General features: G+C 33.5%; 1 protein-coding gene across 1 annotated transcript; it reads left to right on the top strand.

Annotated features, from left to right (window-relative positions):
* The first annotated feature begins 1567 nt into the window (after positions 1-1567).
* On the top strand, positions 1568-8914 carry LOC120125103 (probable alpha-mannosidase At5g13980). The gene is made up of 29 exons (XM_039143595.1): positions 1568-1885; positions 1972-2055; positions 2156-2244; positions 2367-2541; positions 2694-2813; positions 2914-2997; positions 3089-3160; positions 3497-3610; positions 4027-4127; positions 4223-4316; positions 4403-4570; positions 4657-4746; positions 4958-5023; positions 5131-5187; positions 5352-5571; positions 5681-5832; positions 5975-6034; positions 6127-6186; positions 6270-6341; positions 6550-6597; positions 6679-6798; positions 6912-6977; positions 7108-7220; positions 7363-7447; positions 7542-7652; positions 7734-7829; positions 8092-8139; positions 8235-8303; positions 8530-8914. The coding sequence occupies exons 1-29, from the start codon at positions 1688-1690 to the stop codon at positions 8725-8727; spliced, it is 3030 nt and encodes a 1009-aa protein (XP_038999526.1). The 5' UTR covers positions 1568-1687; the 3' UTR covers positions 8728-8914.
* Positions 8915-27248: the final 18334 nt, after the last annotated feature.

Here is a 27248-nt window from a genome sequence, read left to right as displayed (position 1 = left end):
TTTTCCTTTGAAACACCTTTATACCATTTCCTAGTGATGAATTCTTCCAAGGGTGAATAGGTAGTGCTGAATCGACGGTAGACAACCCCATTAGTTTTCCAAAAGTGGCTGTGAATCCAGACTTGAAGGAGCTGAGTACACCCAATGAACCTTCCTCTGCCAATTCTTCTGCAATGGTTGAGAGATCGAAAGGTTTCGGCTAAGATGGCCGGTGCTGGGTTGACTCGCTTCGAAAGTTTCTCAAACAACTCTACCACAATAGCATCAATGTATCCCAAAGTCTTCGGGAATATAATCAGACCATATAGACCCAGTGCAAACAGGTCTATTGCCCTCCACTCATCGGGATGGTTCTTCAGCAGTTGCTTGATATGAAGCCAAGCAATTCCTTCCCCACTACCTTTACATTAAGCCCGGTCAGTTACCTATTTTTCGTCAACCCCGACAACCTTGGCCAGTGCATTCTTGAAAGGCTGACTTTTAATGTGTTTAATGTAAGCTCGCTCTAGTTTGATGTTTTCACAGTGCAGCAGTGTAGTGTACTCTTCAATGGGCACCATGTTTTCCTGATTAAAGGTAATCAACTATATCCCGGGTTCCAGAATTGAACCAAGGCTCTGATTAAGGGCTCATCTGTCTTAACATGAAGCAAAAGTGTAATGTCACCGTATCGTTGGCTGAATTTCTGTTTCTAATCATTCTTCTAATTGTCCCAGATGTCTTGAGTGGATTAATTGCTGTTTAAATTTTATATTGGATACATCATTATTTTGAACTTTTGATTACGTTGTGTTCTAATATTTTCTAATTAAAATTTGAGGATTATGGAATTTATTTTTTAAAATTTTATCATGAAATAGTATGATTTGACGAAGTGGATATATGGCCCTTTGACTGTTGGGAATTTTTAATAATTTTCTTCAACAAATCAGTATACAGAGGAGTGGAGTATCCTAGTGCAATATCAAGGAATTGTTAAACTTCATCACCGCCACCTTCTTCTACGGCGAACCTCCGTACTAGATCAAAGATGGTACGGAAAGGTCGGCGGCGGTGGTTTAGACCTTGTTTATTGATTGTTGGTTGAGTTTTGGAGGGAATCTGAAGTTGGCGTGACTTTGTGAAAAGTTGGTTACGCCATTTTCGTTTGACTGAATTACTTATATCTTCTCCCCTGATTTCCTCGATTTCTCGGTACGATCAGTGAGGGGGAGGTTCGTCTACGTGTATACTGAAAAGGAGATTTTGATAACATTTGCTTTTCATCTTTGGATAGGATAAGAGCTGATTTCCCCCTTGATTTCTGTGGGTTCCATCTTGATTAAAGGCGTGTTTATTTCTGAAGAAAAAGAAAAGATTCGCCTCTTCACTGTTGAAGTGCGAGACACGAGAGTATAAGATAAGCTCAAATCAAACACTTCAAGGACACTTGTTTGTCTCATTCAATAATCATTTCTTTCAATTTCTTATTGCTGTATTTGATTCATCGAAAGCGACCTTTCTTGATCTGTTCACCCCCTTTCCGCATCTAAACAAATAATTAGACAACAAAGAACTGATCGGCTTATTCCATTCTTCTTTGAAACCTTCGCCTGATCATTGAATGCAGCTTCGTTTTCATAAATAGAGCAAATACTTTTCACTTCTCTTCCCAGTCTCTGAGCTGAGTTTATCGGCCAGGATAGCCATGGCTATTCATGGGGCGTGGATTTTGATTACGTTGATGAGTATTTGGTGCGTTGAATCTAAGTATATGGTTTACAATACTACGTCTAAGATAGTTCCTGGGAAACTCAATGTTCATTTGGTTGCTCATTCGCATGATGATGTTGGTTGGTTAAAGACTGTTGATCAGTACTACGTCGGGTCCAATAATTCCATTCAGGTCTTTTTCAATTTTCCCCTTCTTTTTCAAAATTTATTGAGCAAATTATGATTTTGATCTCCCTTTTTGGTTGATAATATTTGCAGGGAGCTTGTGTTCAGAATGTCTTGGATTCTATTGTGCCTGCATTGTTAGCTGACAAGAACAGGAAGTTCATTTACGCTGAACAGGCAGCTATTTTATTTTTAATTTTTTTTTGAAACCCCGTGGAAATATCTTTTGGACATTGAAAATAATGGGAATTTTTTGTTTTGTTTTTTGATATTATAGGCATTTTTCCAGAGATGGTGGAGAGATCAGAGTGAAACCGTTCAAGAGATTGTAAAGCAGCTCATCAACTCTGGTCAACTTGAGTTAATGTAAAGTAATAAACTCAATTTTGCTCAAGTTTTTTCTTCTGGGTTTTCATTTTATCTTTTACTGGGAAATGTGGGATCATGTAATTTAAGTTTTTGCGGAGACTTTGATAATTGACTTGCAGAAATGGAGGAATGTGCATGCATGATGAAGCTGCCCCACACTACATCGACATGATCGATCAAACAACTCTCGGACATCGATTTATCAAACAAGAATTCAACATCACCCCTAGGATTGGTTGGCAAATTGATCCCTTTGGACATTCTGCAGTGCAAGCTTATTTGTTGAGTGCAGAGGTAAGGCTTTTGGTCTTTTGGTCTTTTGGTCTCCCATAATTTTAACTACTTGTCCGATTAGAACTGTTCTAATCCATCTATATTATTAAACAACACTTTGTAGTTGTTATCCGTAACAATATGCTAAGTACAAGCTTTTGTTTGCTGCATAGGTTGGATTCGATTCACTTTTCTTCGGGCGAATTGATTACCAAGACAGAGGTAAAAGGAAAGATGAGAAGAGCCTTGAAGTTGTTTGGCGAGGATCAAAGAGTCTTGGCTCATCAGCACAGGTGGGTAGAGAGTGCAAAAAGGTTTAGATTTTAGGATCAAGGAGATTGTTATTTTTCTATCTTGTTAAGTTCCCTGAGTGTGTTATTTACTTTTCTCTAGATATTTGCTGGTGCATTCCCCAAGAATTATGAGCCTCCTAGTAATTTCTACTATGAAGTTAATGATGATTCACCTATTGTCCAGGTAAATTCTTTGTTATAATGTACTCAACAGCTCTTTACTTCATATGTTTGTGCAAAATGAAATTTTATGTTATTGCCTCTTTCACTTGAAGGATAACATGGAGCTGTTTGATTACAATGTCCCCGAGCGTGTGAATGAGTTTGTAGCGGCTGCTTTGTCTCAGGTAATATGTCTCATATTAGTTGCTATCGCATGTTTATCGCTTCAAATCACACTAGCATGGCCTGCTTTTATGACTTCTTCTGCAGGTTCAGCTTCATTTGGACTGCTTCCCGTCTGAAAATTTTGTTGTTATTCCTGGTCTCAGATCGGCATAAAAGGAATATTTCCATGTGCTGTTATTTGTATGAATATTCTTCGTTTATGAAGATGCAGAGTATTTGATATTTTAGAACCAATATCTTAATTGTGGATTTCTGCACTTTCTTTTCTGCGCTGCTAACTTTGGTTGTATCAGAAAAGGTTGACTCTTTAACCTAAAATTTCTTGTCATTTCCAGGCTAACATAACTCGAACAAATCATGTGATGTGGACTATGGGAACAGATTTCAAGTATCAATATGCGCACACATGGTTCCGGCAAATGGACAAGTTCATCCATTATGTTAATCAAGTTAGAATTCTCCAAGACCTTTCCTATGCTTATTTATACTTGAAGTTTGCTGCTTTTTCTGTCTTGTTGATTCTTTTTCCTTGCAGCCACGTAAGCTGACAGTTATATCACAATTTACAAAGTACACACATGATCTACCAGACACTAACTTGAAAATACACTGGATAAACTTCCCCGTAATTGAAACCAAGAACTATGAATGCTATGATGTCTGGATCAACACCCTCAGGCCTCAACCCCCGTCAAAAAGATCGATTTGATTAACAAGCATCGTTCTGTTTTGCCTTTTCTTGTTTAATCAGATAGAATCGATGTCTTATGGGAATAATCCTCAGTTAACATTGATATGCTACTGTGCTTTTTTTTTCCCTTTCGTTCCTTGCTAAAAGACCAACTGTTGATTATAATGTTCATAGGATGGACGTGTGAATGCCCTATATTCAGCCCCATCGATATATACTGATGCAAAATATGCAACAAATGAGGCTTGGCCACTGAAGACTGATGACTACTTTCCGTAAGTTCATATTTTTGATGCTAAAACATGTCTATGTAGGAGGTTTTGATTTGGATATGTAACCAACATTCAAAACTAATGCATGCTGTTATCAGATACGCAGACTATATAAATGCCTACTGGACCGGATATTTTACTAGCAGGCCTGCACTCAAAGGCTATGTTAGAAGAATGAGTGGCTACTATTTGGTAAGTTTTATATCGTATTTAACTGGCATAACGTGTTGCATGTGACTCATGATGTTTTAACTTGAATTCCTACGCATAAACAACAGGCAGCAAGACAATTGGAATTCTTTAAGGGAAAAAGTAAAGCCGGACCGAACACTGACTATTTAGCGGATGCTTTGGCTCTTGCTCAACATCATGATGCAGTCAGTGGCACTTCAAAACAGCATGTGGCTAATGACTATGCAAAAAGACTATCCATTGGCTATGAGAAGGTAAAGTTAATATGTCGCTTAGTATCCTATTGATACGTCAGAGGCTCAAGGTTGTTGTGATTCTCACGTCAAAATGGTTCTTACAGGCTGCAAAAGTGGTGGAAACATCACTTGCGTCTATAACAAGGCCTTCTTCAAAGACTGAGAGTGGGAGCCCAGTGGCCAAATTTCAGCAGGCAATAGCATGACTAAACTCTGATCTTTGGTTCTAAATATTTAAGAATATTTAATCTATGCAGGGGGTCATGGAGCATATTCGATTAGTATAATTCTATAAATGATTGTATATTTTTCCTGGAAGTTTCTATATTAATTAGAGTTTAGAGGGATACTGATTATCATCTGCCTTAAGTTTGAGTCTACTGATTCTGAATTTACCCCTTTCAGTGTCTTCTTCTGAATATAAGTTATTGTCCTGCGTCTGAGGTTGATCTGTCAAATGGCAAAAATCTGGTAAAAGAGACTAGCATTTCAGAATTTCATCTCTTATTTCAATTGCTAATGAAAAGATAAATCTAATTCTACTTATATTATTCTATACTGGTTTGTTCTTCTCTCAGGTGGTTGTTGTCTACAATTCTTTGGGATGGAAACGAGAGGAGGTTATACGAATTCCAGTGAGTATATAGTTTTATTAATGCTATGACCTTTACTTCCAGTCTCACGATATTGTCACATAAGGGATCCCTCTTTACTCTTACAAGAAGACAAACAATCTTCTGTGTATTTTGCATAGTCCTTGTGCTCCCCAAATGTGATTTTGCATCATCACTTGTTGCAGGTTATCGATGAGAATGTTATCGTTAAGGATCATGGAGGAAACGAAATCAAATCACAGCTTCTACCTCTGCAAAAAGCTTCTTTGGACATAAGAGATTACTATTCCATGGCTTATTTGGGGAAATCCCCAAGTGTTACCCCGAAGTATTGGCTTGCATTTTCAGCATCTGCACCTCCTCTTGGGCTTAACACTTACTTCATCTCAAGCGGCCAACGAAAAGGTTTAATATATCATTTCTAATCTCTGAAAACACTAATACAGAAGACGGTGAGATTTGTTATTTGAAAGTTTTTGACATAAAAGTATATTTGGTTGTCCCTGTTTCACAGAAACAACCATAGCAACTTCCTCAAAGTACCATGTAGCATACGGTTCTAAAGGTAAACAAAAAGATGTAATCGAAGTAGGGCCAGGCAACCTGAAACTTGTCTATTACGCCAACCAACCAAAACTTATTGGATATGTTAGTAGCAAAAAGATGGTATGAAATCTGCTATTTTGTTTACAATTTTCCATTTGCTTCTCCTCCCTTTATGTATCTATCTATCCATATACATAATTCGCTACATCTTTTTCTGTACATGAATTTCTTACGTATGATTTCTCATTGTTTGAAATTGAAGATAAAAGAATCTGTAAGGCAATCATATAGCTTTTATGCTGGCTCCACTGACAAAAAACAGGTGATAATGTACCTTCTATGAAAGCCTCTACTTTCTCATGTATTTGATTATAGATGTAAAATTTTTGACATAATTGATATAACTTATTGAAGGCCTCTGGAGCATACATCTTTCGACCAAACGGCACGTATTCTACTAAACCTGATGACCAGGTATCTATTTTTGAAGCGTGCTCATTAGGATTTTCATTTTAAAGGAAGCTGGTTTAAACTTCATGAGATGGAAAAATTTTCAGGCTTCTTTTACTATTTTACGGGGACCTATATTGGATGAAGTACATCAGAGAATCAATTCGTGGATATATCAGGTTATTGCCTCATCCAATGACCTGCGAATCAAATAATAGAATTGCATGTAAATTGTTGTTTGTTCATGTAGATATCTCCAATATCACCCACTATATATTGTAAACGGTTTCAGATGAATATTCCCTTTCATGCTCTCTAAACTCGAAAAATTGCAGTTTTCTTTAACTCTGATTATTTTGTAATTAATGTGATTGTCTGCATAAACAGATCACAAGAGTGTACAAGGAGAAGGAGTATGCTGAATTTGAGTTTACTGTAACTACTTATCTGAGTATTATTGTAGATATATTTACTGTAAAACAACTATTTGCATAACAGGCTTGTTCCTAATTTTAGGTTGGTCCTATACCGATCAATGATGGAATTGGAAAAGAAGTTGTGACTCAGATTTCAACACCTATGAAAACCAACAAAACATTCTATACGGATTCCAGTGGTCGAGATTTCCTTGAACGGGTTTGTTGCCTGCTTATCTTGATATCTTAGCATGTTGGTGGAGTATGTGTGATTGCATTATTTGATATTTGCAATGTGCTTTTATATAGCCTTATCAGAAATTTATTCTGCAGATTCGAGACTATCGAAAAGATTGGACCTTAGACGTGAATCAGCCTGTTGCAGGAAACTATTACCCTGTATACTTTTATCACTGCTTCGAATCTCTTATTATCCTAGTACTGTTCGACAAAGTTTTATGATCTGCTCTTTGATTGATTGGTCTCTTTAAGGCTCTGCCATTAAAGTTTCTTTTTGCTTTAATTTCAGATTAATCTTGGGATGTATATGAAAGATGACAATAAGGAGCTTTCAGTCTTAGTTGATCGATCCGTGGGTGGAGCCAGCATTAAGGATGGTCAATTGGAACTAATGCTCCATAGGTTAATATCTTCCATCCACGGTTACTTGTTCAGTTATATATTATGTTTCTGTACTAATGTCTGTGAACAGATGCATTGATAAATTAATTTTTCGTTTTGTACAATTTTACAATCCATTTGTGGTCCTACTTTCTTTATATAGGAGGTTGCTTCGAGATGATGGAAGAGGTGTTGCAGAAGCCCTAAATGAAACAGTTTGTGTACTAAATGAGTGCAGTGGACTAACAGTAAGCATATTTTGGTTATATCTTTGAACTTGAGTTTGCAGCAAGACCTAACTTTTTTTGCTTATATCTTTGTTAACATTCTACGTTTTTATAGATCGTAGGAAAGTATTACCTCAGAATCGATCCTCTCGGAGAGGGAGCGAAGTGGCGTCGATCATTTGGTCAGGAGATTTACTCTCCATTTCTCGTAGCCTTTACTGAGCAGGTGAAAGCAATAAGCTGAATTATTGTTTGCAGATTCTTGGTCATCCTGAGTCTTATGAACGTCTAGTTAAACATTTTGCAGGGAGGAGATGGATGGACTAATTCCCACGTCTCATCCTTTTCCGGGATGGATCCGTCCTATGTTTTACCCGATAATGTTGCCATGATAACCCTCGAGGTATATATCCCTTCTGTTTTTCAAAGAACAACTCTCTCCAACATGAAAAGGAGAAAGACTATCCTAAAAGAAGATATAACCGGAACTGCATCTCTGTGGATTACAGTTCCGTTTGTGGTGTCAGATGCTGCCTAATGCAACTGATATGTGATCAAATAGATAGTTTCAATCCCCTTCAGTACTATCAAATTATCTGCTCGCCATGACTTGAAATTTCGATTTCACTATCTATGTACTTTACCGTATTTCTTAAAATATGCAGGAATTGGACAATGGAAAAGTTCTTCTCCGGCTTGCACACTTATACGAGGTTGGTAATTCCCTGTGATACATCATTAATAGAATTCAACCAGTTTCAATTTTATTTTTTTAATGTTTGATTTTGTTTGTTGTTCAAAATGCAAGGTTGGGGAGGACAAGGATCTCTCAGTCATGGCGTGGGTACAGCTTAAAAAAGTATTCGTACATAAGAAGGTAAAATAATGCCGTGTATGCCAAGCCATCTGTCACCAATTATTGTTTTGATAGATAACTCTTCTTTACTACATTAGTTCTAGGTCAATCTAATTGAATGATGATCGGTCTCGACTCGAGAGAAATAACCGGTAACAGACATAAAACCATCATTGCAGTGCATGAGATCTCTTCGTCTTGATCGATATTCGGCCATTACATCATTTTCATTTCTTCTTATGTTCAGATAAATAAAGTGACAGAGATGAGTCTATCTGCCAACCAAGGAAGAGCAGAAATGGAAAGGAAAAGGCTGGTTTGGAAAGTGGAAGGCTCCTCCGAAGAAGCTCCAAAAGTGGTGAGAGGAGGACCGGTGGATCCGGCGAAATTGGTGGTAGAACTTGCTCCGATGGAAATCCGTACATTCGTAATGGAGTTGGACTAGAAGACAACAAGTAAGTTATGTTCGGTGTTCCCGGACGAAAAATGACAGATGGAATGGGACTGGTAGTTGGCAGTAAGATTTGCTTTGATGACTGTATTTTGGTGTTTTTTTTTAAGGCCTCCAAATTTCGGGTCGCTCAGGCAAACAGCCTGTTGTAACATTAAATAAACCATATTTTCGGTTTCTCGAAGGCTTGTTATTTGTTTATGTTCTGTTTTAACTCATGGATGTGGTTGACAATGAACAAACGAATAACGTGTTCGGAGTCAAGTCTATCTTGAATAGATTCAGGGACGAGTTAGAATAAATGTTGATGTTTATAAACAATGAAATGGAGTCATTCTTGTTCAATAAGGATTCAGCCAGTCGAACCCTTTATCACCTTAAACTCTAATCCTAACCAATCTCATTCAAATTCGTGAAGGAATTGTTATTATTTATTGAGATTCTGGATTTAAGCACCAAGAATTTCATGCGTGTGAGCGTTCAATGTCAAATGATTGAGGGTTATCTTTCAACATACATGCATTCTTCTTGCCCAAATTAATAATAATAATAATAAAACTGGTATTCGACCGCAAGGCCAAGATCAACGTGTTTTGCATCGTTGGGTAAATTATGTTTTCAGTTCCTTTAGCTTTCGGTCATTGTAATTTCTGTTTTTTTTTTCAATTTAGTCATGTTTCATAGATTAATTTCATTTTGGCATAAATAAATTCATCTTCTTTCAATTTAGTCGTGACATATTAGTTAATTGATTTGTTTCTTTTACATTTTTTTTGTTTAACGCCATCTTTTATTTCATGCATAATAATCAATTATAACTATAATCACTAATATATTTTTTATTTTTTGAGACAATATGTTTATTTATTTAGGTATCAATATTTTTTACTTTATGAGGTGCTCTAATATTTCTTATACATAATCGACTTTCGAACTTAATTTTAATTCTGAATTTAAATGTAATTGAATTATGAATATTTAGTTGTATCTAATCAAAATAATCAATTACGATTATATTTTCATGACGAGGACTCAATTTTTAAAATAAAAAAAAATCACCTAAAATGATTTCGACAACTCCAAGAAAAATGATTTTTGACCACAAAACACTTTTAATAAACAATAAAAAAACAGGTCCTTACTCTTCAATTCTCATTAATTTTCGTGTAACTTCAATGTATTTCTCTTTGTAATTTGTATGATCTACATGGATTATACAATAAGATTTATTATATATATATACACACACACATATATTCTTCTCATAAATCTTAAAAAATATATTTTTCTTAAAGTTTTATATGCATTTTAAGAAAATATATGATTTGTAAAATTATATATCTTTAGAAAATTTTGAATATATATAATTAAATTAATTAGGCTTAAGGATTACTTTTGTCCATGTAGTAGACTCAATTTATTATTTTCGTTTATATGATATTTTTTACATCAATTTAGTCATTGAAGTTGTTTAATTGCGTCATTCTATATCGTTGATTATTTTGACTAACTGAATGGTTTCTGTGTATATGGACGTTGCAATTTCTACGACAGCATTTATTAAAAAATAAATATTTAAAATATTTATTAACTTATTATTTCTCTATAAATCAACTACGTAAAACTAACCCCCTTAAAAAAATTTCTTCTTATTGTCAAAAGAAAAATTATCTTCTTCCTTCATCGTCATTCCTAGGTAGGTATTGTATTTTCAATTGTTTTTCGTTATTCTCCTTTTATATTATTTTTGAAATAGAAAACCTCTTCATATCTCTCTTGATTCCTTCACACATTGTCATTTTTAAGGAACATTGTTGGCCTGTTTGAAATTTTTAATTGTTGATTCCTTCATTCTTCACTATTTTTACAATGACATTGTTGTTATAGAAAATCACTTTTAAAGATTTTTTTGAGTATTTTGTAACACTTATAGACTTTTATTAATACATAAACACAATTTTTACCATCATTAATTAATTTTGTATTTATTTATAAATTTCTTAAGAATATTATAAATCCCTTTAATATTGGTTTAGATTCCATATTTAAAAGTTAAATTGATATTTTATCTAAAATTTCTTTGTTAAATAAATATATTATTAAAGTTTAAAAATTTAATTAAAAATTATCTTATTTTTCTAACATATCAAATACATTTAATATCTTATTGCAGTCAAAGGAGGTAACAGGGGCAAAACTCACTGTTCTTATTGCAATTGAGAAGAGACTTGAGGTCGACACGGGAGTGATCATCGGAGATCTGCCATATGTGGAGGAAGCCAGAGGAGGTTGCGAGAAGATTGGGTTTCTGGCACACCTTGTCGGGGATGAAGATGGTCTTGGTTGGAGGATAGGGATGGTAAAAGGAGAGGTTTGGGTCGGATTGGATCTATCCATTGGAGTCATCGAGCTGGACAATCTCGAGGTGGTTAGTGTACTGCTCGAGAAGACTGTTGATGGTGACACGATACTTCTTGTCGCGGAGGACACTCCAGTTCATGGCGTAGACGTGCCAAGGGGCCTCATAAGTGTATATCTCCGATCGTTTTTGTTGCTCATCGGAACCCTCTGGGTTGGGATTGCTGCTAGCGGCCATTTTCAGCTGCCACTCTCTTTGTTTGGTGTTGTAACAGGGAATAACGAAAAAAACGGTTTGTTATAACCGCGATCAACCGTTACCCGTTATATTGCGGCCGTTATGGGTGTGATTCCATTTCACACCGTGATTTCGGCTGATATCGGTAACGGGGGCCACCGATACCGCGATATAACAACTGTTATACCATTATACGGTCGTTTTTTGAATCCCTGCTCAAGCCTACTGTCTCACTAGTCCCATTAGTGCACCCACCTATTTTACTAAAGCCAAATCCACTAGAGACAAACTCATTAACTTTTACATCAAATAAATTTTTTTCATTCAACATGTGGGACACACTACCATTTTTTGTCTCACAAACACAGTTGTTAGGTCCATCAACATTATCACATGAATCATCAATATGTGACTCGCACAACATTTTATTTTCAGCATACTCTGGCTTATTAACTTCATGTTCAACATACACATGCAATACCCCTTTCTTACTATGTGAAATCATCCTCATAAAAGATTCATCATTATAACAAAATATAGGCCCATCCTTTAAAGTATCCCCCTAGTGCCAACAAGCTAAACCACATCACTGCTCTATAACTAGACTTATGTACCAAGTCAATTAGTTGAAAATAACTTAATAAATCTCTGTCAATTGCCCACTCAACCTTATCTCCAGCAACATATTCTAAATCTGGATTCTTAATAAAGTTACCACCCATGTGCATGACAATGACAGTTTCATCTACACTCATTTTGTAATTCAAGCCTATTATATACAAGAAACATACACGACAAGAGACATATTATATATAGTGTAACTCAATGTTATATACAATTCAATCCATTCAAAAGTTGAAAAAATAAGTAATATATAACTTACACTTTCAAAATATTCTCTGTAAATTTAGTAGCTTTCTCCAAATCTGCACCAAAATGGAATCTCTAAAAGGAAGACTAGTCACTCTGTGAAATCAATAAAAAATAATATCAAAAGGATAAATAATTATAAAAAAATCATTAACAATGCACCCATTCGAGAAACAAAGAACTCGAATTAGTTTAGAACTCAGTTTGAAAGAAATCGAAGTGAGTCAACTGAACTAAAATCATGAAACTCTCTCCGATGAAGAGAGATTCTCTTCGATGACCAGACGTTAAAATAAGAGAAAACTCAATTTAAATTCCCTGTTACAAAATAGGGGAAGAATGAATGATTAGCCCATGTGGAAAATAAAGGGGTAACTTTTATTTTTAATAATTTTTATTCTGCCACATATTATTCTGCTAATGGTCACATAGAACCACGTTATCTCCTTGACAAAAAAGAGTGAAATTGTTGACGACAGAAAACCCTATGTATGTAATCGAGAATTTTTAAACTTTATGTATAGTTAATGTATGAATGAGATATTTAACATGTTTTAATATTATCCCTTCGATCTCATTAGTGTTTTGGTTAGAAGAACCAAGACTCTCCACTACATCTTTACTTTTTTTAATAGTGTCACTTACTATATAATTATTTGTGTGGTCTACATAAAGGTCTACAATATCTTTATTGTTCAGAATCCCTAAACATTGTCTAACTGATTCATCATCTACTACTATCACAAATCATCACTACTAGTAGTACAACCGTGAATCAAAGTCATACCATAAATCCTTCATATTATAAATAACAAAGTTTATCTAGGTTAGCTTATAACTATTTAAATTTCTCATTTGCATACTGAAATTTAGGCAAACCTACAAATTACCTCTATAGTAATACTATAACAATTATTTTGATTCAATACTCATCCTATAACACAACAAACATGACTTAATAAACAAATTAATAATTTAACAATGATTTAGATTTTTATTCATCTAAATTAAATTAAAAACAAACAAAAAAACCTTTGTAGTTTTCAATGAAAAATAACTTGTAAAGAATATGATAATTTTCAAAAGAAAACAAAAAAAAAAGAGAGAATCTAAGTTTTTTTTTTTCAGTAAAAAGCATAGGGACCATGACATAAAAAAAGTAAAAAATTGCATAAATATAAAAAATTATGTGTCAAAGTGTGTATCAACCAGAAAGACTAATGATGTTGTTAGTTAAAACGATCAACGATATATGATGATGCAATTAAATAATTTTGTGGGTTAAATTAATGTGAAAATACCATAAGGGCTAAAATGATAAATTGAGTCTACTACAAGGATAAAAGTACTACCTAAGTCAATTAATTAATTTATTTTATTTTATTATATTTTATTAATTTTTAAGACTTCAATATATATATATATATATATATATATATATATATATTAAAAGGGAAAACTACTTCAAAAATCACTAAACTTTGAGCGTTGGCTCGTTTATACCATCAAACTTTTAATTTTATCAATTTTAACACTAACATTTAATTTTATGTTCAATTATGTCATTTCGCTATTAATGACTTAAACGAGCAATGAACAAGCAATGACATGTCGTTGCTCGCCATGAAATTACTAATAGTTACCAACGTGGCCATCGTTTTGCTTTAAGAATTATTATAATGTTATGTTCGGGGGATTCAAAGTCTAGGCCTTTAAAATCAGAGGTTAAAGCTTAATCAACTTGAAATTTTGTACTTACATACTATCTCCGAATACTTTCTTCCCGGGTAGTTTTCCATACAATCCACTGCTCCTTGTTTCATCAAGCCCGAGGGTCTTAGATCTAGACACTTTCTTCCATGCTTAGCTCGTCTTTTTCCCATGGAATCTTCAGTTCATAGGCGGCTCTGTTATGTTGATTCTTAGAGTATGGTGTGCGCCTAGTTATCATGAAATTTCACGCCCCCGTGACTCCTCCAGAAATGATGAGTTGAAGAAGAAGAGAAGATTTTGCAGCAGCTCATATTTACGTTCTTCTCTGTTCTTCTGCTTAGTCTGTGTTGAAAATGGTGTGGCTGCACCATGTCTTGGTATGGTATGTTTATTATTTTTGTAAGAATTTAAGATTTCAAGTTGGTTTAGTGGTTAAGCTTTAACCTTTGATTTTAAAGGCTTAGAGTTCAAATCTGCCAAACACAACATTATAACTATTTTTAAGCAAAACTACGTCGTTAGGTCTTTTAGAAATCAAAATAGCTGCACCAAAATAACATCATTTTGGTGTGGAATCCATGTTAACAACCGTTAGTTATTTCACAACATGCAATTGTTGTGTCATTGTCTCGTTAATTCATTAACGACGAAATAACATAATTGAACGTAAAACTAAATGTTAATGCTAAAATTGATAAAATTGTGTCACAACCCTAATTTAAGATTAAAAAATAAAAATAATAAAATAAATTAAATTAAATTATCAATTAATTTAAGTAAACTAGGGACTAAATTGTACGATTTTAGAACTTGTAGCCTGTTTTAGCATCTATAGGAAGTTTAGGGACTTAACCCTAAATTTCCCCATTTTTCTGGTCAGTGGAAAAAAAGAAGTTGGTGTTGCGGGGTATCAAACTCGTGTCCCCCGAGTATAGTCGCCCATGCCCTAATTGTTTAGGCTAGGGATTTGTTATGATTTTTTTAATTTAAAATTCCTTTTAGCGTTTTAAAGGTCGGGGTTAACCCCCAAAAATTCCCAATTCCCAAACTCAAAATCCCTAGCCGCTCCCCAGTCGTCTCCCCGATTCTTCACCGTCCGACTACTATTTAGCTTGCCACCACCCTCGTTTGAATTGCCGTTTGATAATTGCTAAATACCTCCGGAAAATAACTGGATCCTCTAGTGTGTTCCCTATGTGCTATATGATTATTTATTTGTCTTGAAATGTGATTTATGAAGTTATTGATTTATTGTTTATGACTTATGGCTACATGATATGTGTTATTTGATTACCTGTTTTCACTTGAAAATATAATTGATCCTGATTTATGGATCATGGAACCTACTGTTTACTGTAAGAACCTATTATTGGGATATTGTCTGGGTAGGATTCTGGAGTATTGAGGTTCAGCTCTGATCAAGCAGGTAATTCCTTACGGACCAAAGGTGACCTTGGATAGGCTTCGAGGCCCCAAATCATTTCCTTGGGTAGGCTTTAAGGCTCCAAGGTATTTCCTTGGGTAGGCTCTTAGGCCCTAAGGTTCTCCCTTGGGTAGGCTATCAGGCCCCAAGATATTCCTTTAGGTTGGTTCCTTCGCCCAATGGGTCTAGGGTAAGTCCTTATGGATGTAGTCTAGGGAACTGCATATAGGTGTTCGACTGGAGGGTATTATTATGGTTTTAAAATGTGTTCTAAACTACTATTGTTTTTAAAGGATCTGTACACATTTCTATATTTTGTTAGAACACACTAGACTCCCCAATTCAGTCTTCTGAATCTACCTCTCTCTGAATACTTCCTTTAGACCATAATTCTTGTTTGTAATTGAAGACTTAGTTAATGGAATCTGAATTCACTGTAGAATTTGATGATATCTATCCCGATAAGGAATTTATGCTTTACGTTATATCTGATGGCCTATTACATTCATCTGGTAGTTCTGTATTACTGAGCTTCCCAAAACTCACGCTTTACTCACAATTTCAAGTTAAAAGAATTGATCCAGTACAATTATCAACTTCAGTATTGGGAGTTCCTTTGGCTTTGCTTGTAGAGTACAGTACAATGTGTAATTAGGGGGTATGAAGGTCACATTTGATTTTTTTATATATTGTGTCCAAAACTTGTATGATTTTAATTCTGTTTGTAATATATGATTGTTTTTTGAAATTGTATTTTATTTATAAATTGTTTTATGATTTTACACGTTTTAACAAAAAAAATTAAATTTTCATGGATTTTTATTGTGGTTCGCTCTGGTGGCCCTAATGTGACACCTTAGATCAGATCGGGTCACCTGTATCAGTCTGAGGGTATTAGATTTAGTGATATCAAAGCTTATATTGAGTGGATTGTTTTTGGTAGATCGGTCGATTGACTGTCATAGGATGTCTAGTGTGTACATGCCCTTAGATTATGATCATACTCTGTTGAGCCGAAACTCTGATGTCAAGTAAGCATTATGTAATAAGTATACTGAAGTATATTATCTATTGTGACTCAATATTTGCAAAAAAATAATAATGTCAGTATTCATCCAAATCTTGGAAGTTACCCCGCGAGTAATATGAGAGATTAATTGTTCGAAAAATTTGACTAGACTCCCGACTTGAATTTGAGTGGTTACCCCCAAACGTTCTGTGATGTTAAACTTGTAGACAAACTTTATAAGTAATGTTTTGATATTAAGAAATATTAAGAACTGCTACCCAAGTGGATTGAAGAGCATGATTTTGGTCCAAGTTGTGATAAGGTGTTCTCCCCCTAAAGTTTTGCACTGAAGTACTGAATTGAAGAATTTTTGGAATCATTCTTGTTCCAACTTTACGAGTTTGAAACCCAATAAGTGATAAACTTTTTACCTCAATGATTTGACTTGTATGAGATTAAAGTAAATGTTTGAATACTTGGTAAAGGTGTAAATCTCGAGGTGATGTTGCTTGATTAAAAGAAAACAATTATGTATGCATGTTGCACTGAAAGTAAGAAAGTGTTATTCGGATTAAGGAATGGTAATTAAGGTATGTTTGGTTCTACGAGGAGAATTATGTTCAGATTCTGGAATTTTGACAAAGAAGAGATCTATGCATAATCAGCTAGTTAAGATTTAGTAGAAGGAATTGTAACCCCTTCAAAAAGATACCTAAGAGATTGAAGAATTAATTAAAGCTTATTTCCCACATTTTTTATAACTTGGGTAAATTTTGAGGATGAAATTTCTTTTAAGGAGTGGAGAATTGTCACAACCCTAATTTAAGATAACAAAAATAAAAATAATAAAATAAATTATAAATTAATTTAAGTAAATTAGGAACTAAATTACAAGATTTCAGAACTTGCAATATGTTTTAGCATTTACAGGAAGTTCAGGGACTTAACCATAAATTTCCCCATTTTTCTTGTAAGTAGAAAAAATAGAGTTGGTGTTGCGGGGTATCAAACCTGTGTCCCTCGAGTATAGTAGTCCATGCACTAACCCTTTAGGATAGGGTATTGTTATGAATTTTTTTAATTTAAAATTCCTTTTTACATTTTAAAGGTCGGGGTCAACCCCAAAAAATTCCCAATTCCCAAACTCAAAATACCTAGCTGCTCCCCCGTTGTCTCCCCGATTCTTCACTATCCGACCTTCGTTCAGCCTGCCATAACCCTCGTTTGAATCATCGTCAACCGACAACCAAAACTCGAACACCCTCGCGTCGTATAACACCGCAAATCGTCGTAAATTGACGTTTGAACATGAGATAGAAAGCCCACCCCCGACGATCGGTTTTCCCTTGATTCCCACCTATTTAGCCACCCGCTCACCTCACCGATGTCACCATTAAAATCCTCCTCCCCGTGCGCTTGAAACCCAACTAATGTTGTCCCATCGCCATTGCTCCACCGTTGTCACTCGTCACTCACCATTAGAAAAGTTCGAACATTTTAAAATTCCACACTCTGTCGTGATTCGTTGAAAACTAACATATGCACGAGACTCTCGAGGTTCTAATCTACGAATCTAGAAATTTTCACATTGAATCGAGGATCAGAGCCGCCACATGCGCCGCTCCTTGCGTATGGCATCGTATGTCAGCCTGGGGAGTATAGTGACTGACAAAATCGGTCAGAATCGGCTGGATCGGCCTGGATCGAGCTGAGCCGAGTCTCTTGGACCATGTTAAGCCCAACTGAGCCTAGGTGAGCCATTAATCGTCGACCAAGTCGTCAACCGTTGATCATCGTTAATCGCCGTTGATCGTCCATTGACTTTTTCCAGGAACACCTATCTTGATATTTTTCGATGTCTTAAGTCCATTTTTTAAGGTCCGTTTCGCCAAAGTCAAACCCGGTAAGTTATTTTTCACTGATTAACCCTTTAATTCAATCATTTTTTCGCAAATAAACTATGTTTCAGATGTAATTTTTGTTGATATGTATCTGAGATATTATTGGACATTGGATTCAAGTTTGAGAGCGATCGAATAGAGTTTAAAGGTTCGTCCGATATAGCTCAAAAATCGAGGTAATACTTTACTACCATATGCATGCTTTACGATACAAGTTGGTATTACTAAGTGCATGGAGGAATATGTTTCATCTCATCTGTAGTTAATTATTTCTATATTCGATTCGAATACGGTAAAAATAAAGTAACTGAATAAAACTATGACGACTTGTATAAGAAATTAGAAGATTTATAAGGTACAATTCAACGTTTCATGATTAACCAGTGAAGCGTTTAACCTAATAACTCGTAAAATTTGATTACTCTTGTTAAAAATTGAAAAAAAACCGAAAATACCTAGGTAAAAATTACAAAATTACCCTTGAGAGGTAAAAATAGCCCGGATTGCCCCCGATTTAGAAAGTACCCTGAGAATGCATATCTAATCCGATAAATTACTGATTTAACTGTTCGGTTCTCATTTTGTTTAGAACATTTCTGATAAATAGTTCATAACTTCTTATAAGGCACTAGACCTAGAATTTATGATTTATGAGCATTCACCCGAAGACTAACTTATCGAAAGTACTCTCATTGTCAGAATTATTCGAAATGACTGAAATAAATGGCAAGTTTGAATTAGATGGAAAGATTAGACGAAAGGAAAGGACTGAAATACCCTTGAACTTTGAAATGACTAAAATACCCCTAAAATGTGAAATGGCCTAAAATACCCCCAAGCTCTAGAATGACTGGATACCCTTAAGCTCTAGAATGAATAAATATACCTCGAATACCAGAATGATCTAAATACCCTCATGACTTGGATTAAAAAATGCCTTTGGATAACTTCTGAAGATACTGGTGAAGCTTTAAATTCTATAACGCCCTTGAGGTTTATAGAGTACAACTTAAGTAGGTTGATCATCCCTAATACTATTATAATATGATAAGTAAATAAATATTGCTTAAATACCTGTTTGTTTCCTCATGATCAGTCCAAAAATGGTTCTGAAAGTGATAAGTTCGATTTTGCAGTGCAACCAGTTTTAAAAGATGAATATTCGTGAAGTTCTCTACCTACATAATTGATAAGTATCACCTTTACTGGGAATTATATAGTGCGATTAGAATTGAAAACCTATTAAGATTATTGAAATCTAGAATTATGTAAATCGTTGCATTCCTTTATTAAACTAAACTACCAAAATTTCTCAAAAATCAGATAACTAAATGCCCTTGTAAGCCTGATTGATGGAATCACTTTAAGAATGAATGAATTCTAAATAATATTTTAAGTAATAATTCCTGAATACCTTGCTAATTTATCTAAATATTATGATCATGATAAATCACTTTCGGAATGACTGATGAATCCGTTAGCTATCAAACCCCCCACTTGATAATTGCTAAGTACCTCTGAAAAATAACTGGATCATCTAGTGTGTTCCCTATGTTTATGTGATTATTTTATCTGTCTTGAAATTTGATTTACGAAGTTACTAGTTTAGCAAGGTTAGTTCACAATTTTATTTTAAACGTATACACCTTCATACACAACTTATCTAATATCCTCTTATACTTATTTATATACCTATTTCATAGTTAATATACTATCTGCTTTATCTCAATTCTCATTAATCATATAGTCCACCACTTCATTACCTATGTATATATGTATAGCGTTCAATAGATTTCTCATGTAATTACTTATAACATATCATATAATTATATTATATTCACTTACATTTCAATATATCATACCAACATATTTCACATAGAACCTATAACATATACAATAAATGAAACTCATACATTCATATCCAAATGTTCAATCACATATAACAATCATATTAAGTTTATGTATATTATTTCTTTATTGGCCCATGTACACCTTGGATAACTAAAGATATGTGAATTCATTGAGGTTGTGCACTGATGTTGTCACCACAGTTCTAATAAATTCCCAATAGGGGCAATGTATATTTGTCCCGAATGACCACTATATCCCGAAAGACCACTCCTTAAGAACCATATACAAAACAATGGACCAAATAAGTGTACCGAAGTACCACATATATATTCCACAGAATTACATATATGTCCCGAATGACGACGTAGAACCCTCGACTCTTGGCATGCCTACTATACCTCTAGCTCTCATGACACGTAACATGGGCATCATTATTATGTTTACCATATATGCACATAGACATATCACATAAACATATATTCTTATAGTTTCTTATCATATCACTCATATCATATGGTTTATCTCTTGTAATCTTGCAATCATATTACTTATACTCTCATAGATCATATCCACATGGCTTATCTCATATACATATGTTCACATACTTTATGGTTACACTGTTTATACCCTTTTCACACATAGTCACCTAGGTCCACATTATTTAGCTTACTTCACCTTTCATATATCCATACAATTTAATATCACATAATTGATATTTTAATAACATAACAATAATATACATTCACACAGATCATACCACATATACAATAATATATCACAAATATGCTCATATTATGCTAATATAGGAAATAGACTTGTCACAAGTCTAATTTCCATTCATCGTAATATACTAACTAATACGCACTCACCTGGCCTCACTAGTCAATATCGATCTCTTATCTTTTTCTCGATGACTATTTCTTGTCGACTTGTCTGGATTTTGCTCTTGATCTATATCTACACAATCATATATTGATACATATCAGTATTCTAAATAACCTACTATAATATTTCATTCCTTAAACTAAAAGTTTCTTATATAAGGTAGGTATCGATACACTCTACGGGGTATCGATACATTCCTTAACGTGTGTATCGATACACTATTTATGTATCGGTACAAAAATTGCATTCGATCTTTTCATTTTAAGGGGTGTATCGATACACTTCTTGTGTATCGGTACACTTTGAATATTTTCTGGAAATTTACCATTGATGTATCGGTACATGTTGAATGTGTACCGATACACACCATCCCAGAATTGCATTTTGAGCATGAAAATCACTTCATTTTCAGCTCAACCCTTCATATTTCATTCCTTTACTTATTCCTAACTCACTTACTCATATTCAAACTTATTTATATTCATTAATCACCTTTTTAATCTCAAAATCTTATCCTCCATATGTAATTCAATAATTACACCATCTTTGCAACATGTTCAAATTTTGATTCTAACACTTCATATGTCTTAATTAGATGGATGACAAATCAAATTTAACTTCCAATTCTAGTTATGAACTCTATTCCAAGATTTCACTTATAACCATGTCATCTTTAATCATTTCTAACATAATTATCTTAGAGTTTTAAGCTTCCTTAAGCTTTACTTAAGCTTTCTTACTATCCCAAGAATAAAATCCAACTTTAAAACGAAAGAAAATCTTAACTAGAGACCAACTTACCTTATGCAAGAACCCACGGTGGTGGAGAGGAAGAAGAAACTGAAGAAGACTCTAGAGAATTTCTCTCCTTTCCACGTGCTATATAGCCTCTAAAAAGAAAGATAAAAATCTTTCTTATCAAATGACCATTTTACCCTTCTTTCTTTTAATCTTTACTAAACCATCCTTTACAGAATATTTTTAATTAAGGCCTTAAACTTTTAACTTATTTCAAAATTAAGCACAAAATTTTCAAAATTTGTATTTTAGTCAGCAGCCCTAATTTGGGATGTTACAAATCTCCCCTCCTTTTAAGAAAATTTGTCCTTGAATTTTCACTGTACACATTGATAAGAACATATCTTCTAATGTTCTCATGTTGTTTTCTCTACTCTATCCCTTCGAAATTACAATTAATGATTTGCCTTCAATTTCCAAAGAACTCAATCCATTTCTATCTTCTCTCTTACTTGATTGTACACTTACTTTTAACTGTTGAAAATCCATATCTTATCACTTATTATACAAACAATAACATTCATTCTTATCATTCAAGATCATAAATCAATTGATTTCTTTCGTCACTCTTTAATTGACTTACAATAATAACTCAATGTTTAATCATTTATCATTTCAAATAGCATGCTTGTTCTTGAAAACTTGATCAAAAGAATATAATAATTCAACTGTATTTTGATCTTCCTTAATACATATAAATCATTTCTTATTCCTCTGACTATGTCCACTTGACCAAGAAACAAAACCTTAAACCTTCATCATATCTGATAAAAACATACACTTTACATAAATCAAACAATTTCTTTATACAACCTTACATACTTTTCTTATTTTTGTATCAAACTTAGAATCTACTCCTCCATATAGTCAAATCTCCTTATAACATAACTAAACCATATATTTTCCTTCATACTCATATACTCTTTTCATATTACTCATATTTATCCATGTTCATCAATCTTTATAACATTTTCATGACTCTAATAGTCAACACTACTTACACAAATCTTATTCTTTGCAAAATCCTTGTTTGAATCACAATACACATATCATTTGTCATCATTTTAAACTTTCTATCAATCCTTAATTGTCTTCAAGCATACTAATCCTTATCTCCTTCACTACACCTTTACATGATCAAGATACATAACTAATCATATTCAAATCCACACAATACTTACGATCACATAATTTTTCTAGTTAGCATCAGACTTCCAATCGATGTAACGTTCATTGAGTCATTCATATACACTCTTCCATTCGGATTTAACTCAGCAATAATTAACTCAACTTATTACATCCACATTCTTACTTTATCAACTCAAACATTCTCATTTCCTTTATCTTATAAGCTGATCACCAATGTATCCATTCTTAAATTCTTATGAAACAATATCTATATCACTTGATCTATTTAAAATACTTCTTCTACTTCACTTTTCATAATTTCTAACAGAACTTTTAATCCAATCCACCACTTAACGTAATATTCAATCTTACTCTTTACTTTATCTTCCAGCATCAAATCGTACTATTCAAGCGTTTCAGACTTTCATCAGATTTGATCTTTTAACATGAATACTACTAATTCTAACCATGATTGTATTCGAAACCCAAAATTTCTGCCTCTCTTTAATAATGCTAATCTTTATAAAATACCAATTCTCTTAATCATTCTAATCTCTCTCTAGAACTTTAGAACATATAACTACTTCTTGAAAAAGAAACAATTTCAACACCAATATCATTATTTTAATCTAACTGCAAATCCTCCACCAACTACTTGAATACATCTTTAATTTAAATCAGCTTAGCAAATATTCACTCAACTTATTAAACCACACTCTTATCCATACATAATACGATTTTTCCCTATTTCAAGCTCATAAGCTCTGGCTTTATATAAGTCTCATAAACTTACCACCGAGATACTTATCATCAAACTCTTCGAAACTAATATCCACATCACTGAATCTTCTATCATTCTCATGATAAAATCTGTTTACTATACTTCAACTCATCCACATAGTAACTAACTACTTCATCTAACTTTTTCACTTCTAAACAGTGGAGACTCTTTAACGTTCTTATGGTGACACTTGTTCACCATATTTTATCTTATCCACTTAATAACAAGACTACTCCATATCACATTTCTGATTCAAAATAGTAGAAACCCTCTAACGATATTTTAACATGATTTCAACTTTCTGAAATCTACCTTTACTTTTACGAGGCACTTATTGAGGTGTCCGCTCTTCATCCTTCCTGACCAGGGCAGGTGAATTGCTATCACAATCAGGAATATCGCCTCTCTCTTCACTTCGAAATTATCATAATCATACTTCTATTGTAACTTAACAATCTAATTATATTAGCAAGACATCACACTCCTTACACTATCATATCAAAAATTTTCACTTTATGTTAGCATGTACATATTTTGAAAACTCATTTGACTTCGGTTTAAGCCTAGAATCAACTAAAACTTTGCTTTGATACCATTAAATATAACACCCATAACCCGTATCCGAACCGGATCCGAGTCCGAGGTGTCACATTGACTTTTCAAACATTTTCCTTTATAAAATGACTAAAATTAAAATTCATAATTCAAAAGAAATGATTACTTTTTCATTTATTAAAACCAATTATTTTTAAAAGACATATCAGAGCTTATACAATTTAAATCTTTAGACTACATGCCAACTACACTCTATATAACATAATACATATACTCAACTACAATTCTAATCTGATTCATGGTAAGGAGTATATGACCTGTCTTGCTCCTCATCGCTTCGCTTCTCGCTTTCCGGAACCTATGTGTGAAACACTCACACACTAAGTCTATGACTTAGTGAGGCATATAAAACATATAATATAAACTATAACTTCTAACAATGCATGAATAATTAATGCTATTATAACATATATCTTCATGTCCGCTTCATAAAATAAATACATACATACATAAACATTATAATATCATATATGAGTTTTACTATTTCATATTCTTATAATCATTTAATTTACACTACTTAGCTTATATCACATTCTACTATCTCCATTTAATTCGTTTACATATATTATTCCTAATCATGTAATTTTGATCACAATCTTACATATCTTATCTCTTAATTATGTATGTTTATATTTAACACTTTACCATAAATTCTCGTTACATATTCTATATCATATTCTGCTATACTAATTTATTATATTCTCTTAATTCATTTCTCACCTAATCTTCATTAAATAAACATACATTTGCATAACTTATTTTTATTTGATTCCCCCGATATTCTCATACGATTTCTTAGATTCTTATACTAAATTTCATATCCCTTACTAATTTTGCAAGGTTAGTTCACAGTTCTATTTTAAACGTATACACCTTCCTACACAACTTATCTAATATCCACTTATACTTATTTATATACCTATTTCATAGTTAACATACTATCTGCTTTATCTCAATTCTTATTAATCATATAGTCCACCACTTCATTACCTATGCATATATGTATAGCGTTCAATATATTTCTCATGTAATTACTTATAACATATCATATAATTATATTATATTCACTTATTGTAGACACCAATTTTCTTAAAAGATAGAGCTAGAAAGAGTTCCTCTCCTAAGAGGACTCTTCCACCACCATATCTTTTAAGGCAACAACCACACCAACAAACGTGCAACAACCGAGCAAGGAGTCTAGTTGCATTAGGATTCTATTGTTAGTTAGTTTTTTTTCACTATAAATACATGTAATCCTCCCCACTTGTAACACACGAGATACGAAATAAACAGCAGAAATTACTAGCAAATCGGAGCAAAAAACGTGATTCTCGAAGAGGAAAATAAGTAGAAAAGGTAAAAGCTTATACCTTTATCGCTTTAAGTCTTTGCATGTGTGTTTCTCCATTATTTTTGCTCGAGTCAAACCCAAATAAAATCATTTTTGGCCGATGAACGGGAAGGTTTTTTAAAGATCTATCTTGTAGATCTAGTAATCCCGAGGCCCGATCTTAGAAAATTATTTGGATTTTCGAAAAATAGAGAAGAAAAGCTTAAAGTTAAAACATTCATTTCGCCCCCCTAATGCGCAATACCAACGTTAATTGTCTTTCAGATTTGGCCCCAATTTTAGCTTTTCTTTTATAATAAGTTCTTTGTTGTTACATGCATATTTTTTTATTATTCTTATTATATATATATATATATATATATATATATTAATTATCTTCATTTGGCTATTTTTCATATTTTCTATATTCTATCGTTATATATATATACTTTTAATTCTTTTTCATATATCATTATTATTTAAATATATTTTTATTACTATAATTATATTTTATATATATTTATTATTTTATATATTTCATTTTATCTTCTATTTTTATTTTTGTGTTGTTATTGTTATTATCTTCTTTATTTTATGTATTTTATTTATATATATATATATATTATATTTGTTTTTGTGCCTCTTTATTTTATTTATCTTGCTTACATCTTCTTTATCTGTTTTATTTTCTCTACTTTATTGCATTTATTTTTATTTCACCTTCTTTATTTTATTCATTTTTACTATATTTTTATCTAACATGTTTCTTGACTTCCTAAAGGGTACACTTTTAAAACTATCAAGGGTAATTATTTGGGATCGTTATTTTACCTTTCAAGTTAAACTTTCAATTTTCTTAATTAAAGACAATTGGAAATTACATAGTACCGAAAGGGCAGTTCAAGGGTGCTAACCCTTCCTTGACTGTAACCGACTCCCGAATCTGACACATCTTTGGTACGACGCAGATCAGATAAGAAATAAGGTATCTGATCAACCCATTTTTCATAAAATAAATGATCGGTGGTGACTCCCAACCTAATTATTTTAAGTCGAAGCCCAATTCGGGGCATAACCGAAAAAGGTTACGTCAGCTTGGCGACTCCGCTAGGGACATGTAAGTGAGTCAGGCTAAGGTAATTTCCAGTTGTCTTTTTAACGAAAAGGGTAAGTTTAAATTTTAAGGTAATATTTCGATCCTTTTTTACTTACTTTTGATTATATTTTTGGGTAAATAGTTGTACTAATCGTTTTCTCGTGATTTCAGCCTTCAAATCTTTTTCATTTAAGGCTCTATACCTGAGCTCCAAACCCTATCTTAGATGGGGGTAAAAGCGATGCCTTGGTGTGAATTTATTCACCGTGTGGGCCTAGCAAGTAGCATTCGAGATTCATATACCATATGTCTTTATGTGAATTTATTCACCATGCGAGCATAAGGGAATGTGTCCTCTCAAGTTTAACTTAGTCCACACAAGCCTGTGATGGGTTTAGGACTAAGGGTCTGGCAATCCCAAGAGGGAACCGACAAGGAGAACTCGGGTACCGTTTTTAGAACCTAAATCGGGAAACCATGGAGAATTAGAGCCTACCCTGAAACCACATTCCAAAACCT

The sequence above is a fragment of the Hibiscus syriacus genome, unplaced genomic scaffold, assembly GCF_006381635.1.
Source record: "Hibiscus syriacus cultivar Baekdansim isolate YM2019G1 unplaced genomic scaffold, ASM638163v2 tig00110429_pilon, whole genome shotgun sequence".
Taxonomy (NCBI): Eukaryota; Viridiplantae; Streptophyta; class Magnoliopsida; order Malvales; family Malvaceae; genus Hibiscus; species Hibiscus syriacus.
This window is presented reverse-complemented; position numbering and strand designations above follow the sequence as displayed.

Bases quoted from the DNA above. Each gene is read 5' to 3' on its own strand.
- LOC120125103 (XM_039143595.1), top strand. From the start codon at position 1,688: ATGGCTATTCATGGGGCGTGGATTTTGATTACGTTGATGAGTATTTGG. The intron at 2,814-2,913 runs GTGGGTAGAGAG...ACTTTTCTCTAG, and splicing joins GTCTTGGCTCATCAGCACAG to ATATTTGCTGGTGCATTCCC. The intron at 7,448-7,541 runs GTAAGCATATTT...ACGTTTTTATAG, and splicing joins ATGAGTGCAGTGGACTAACA to ATCGTAGGAAAGTATTACCT.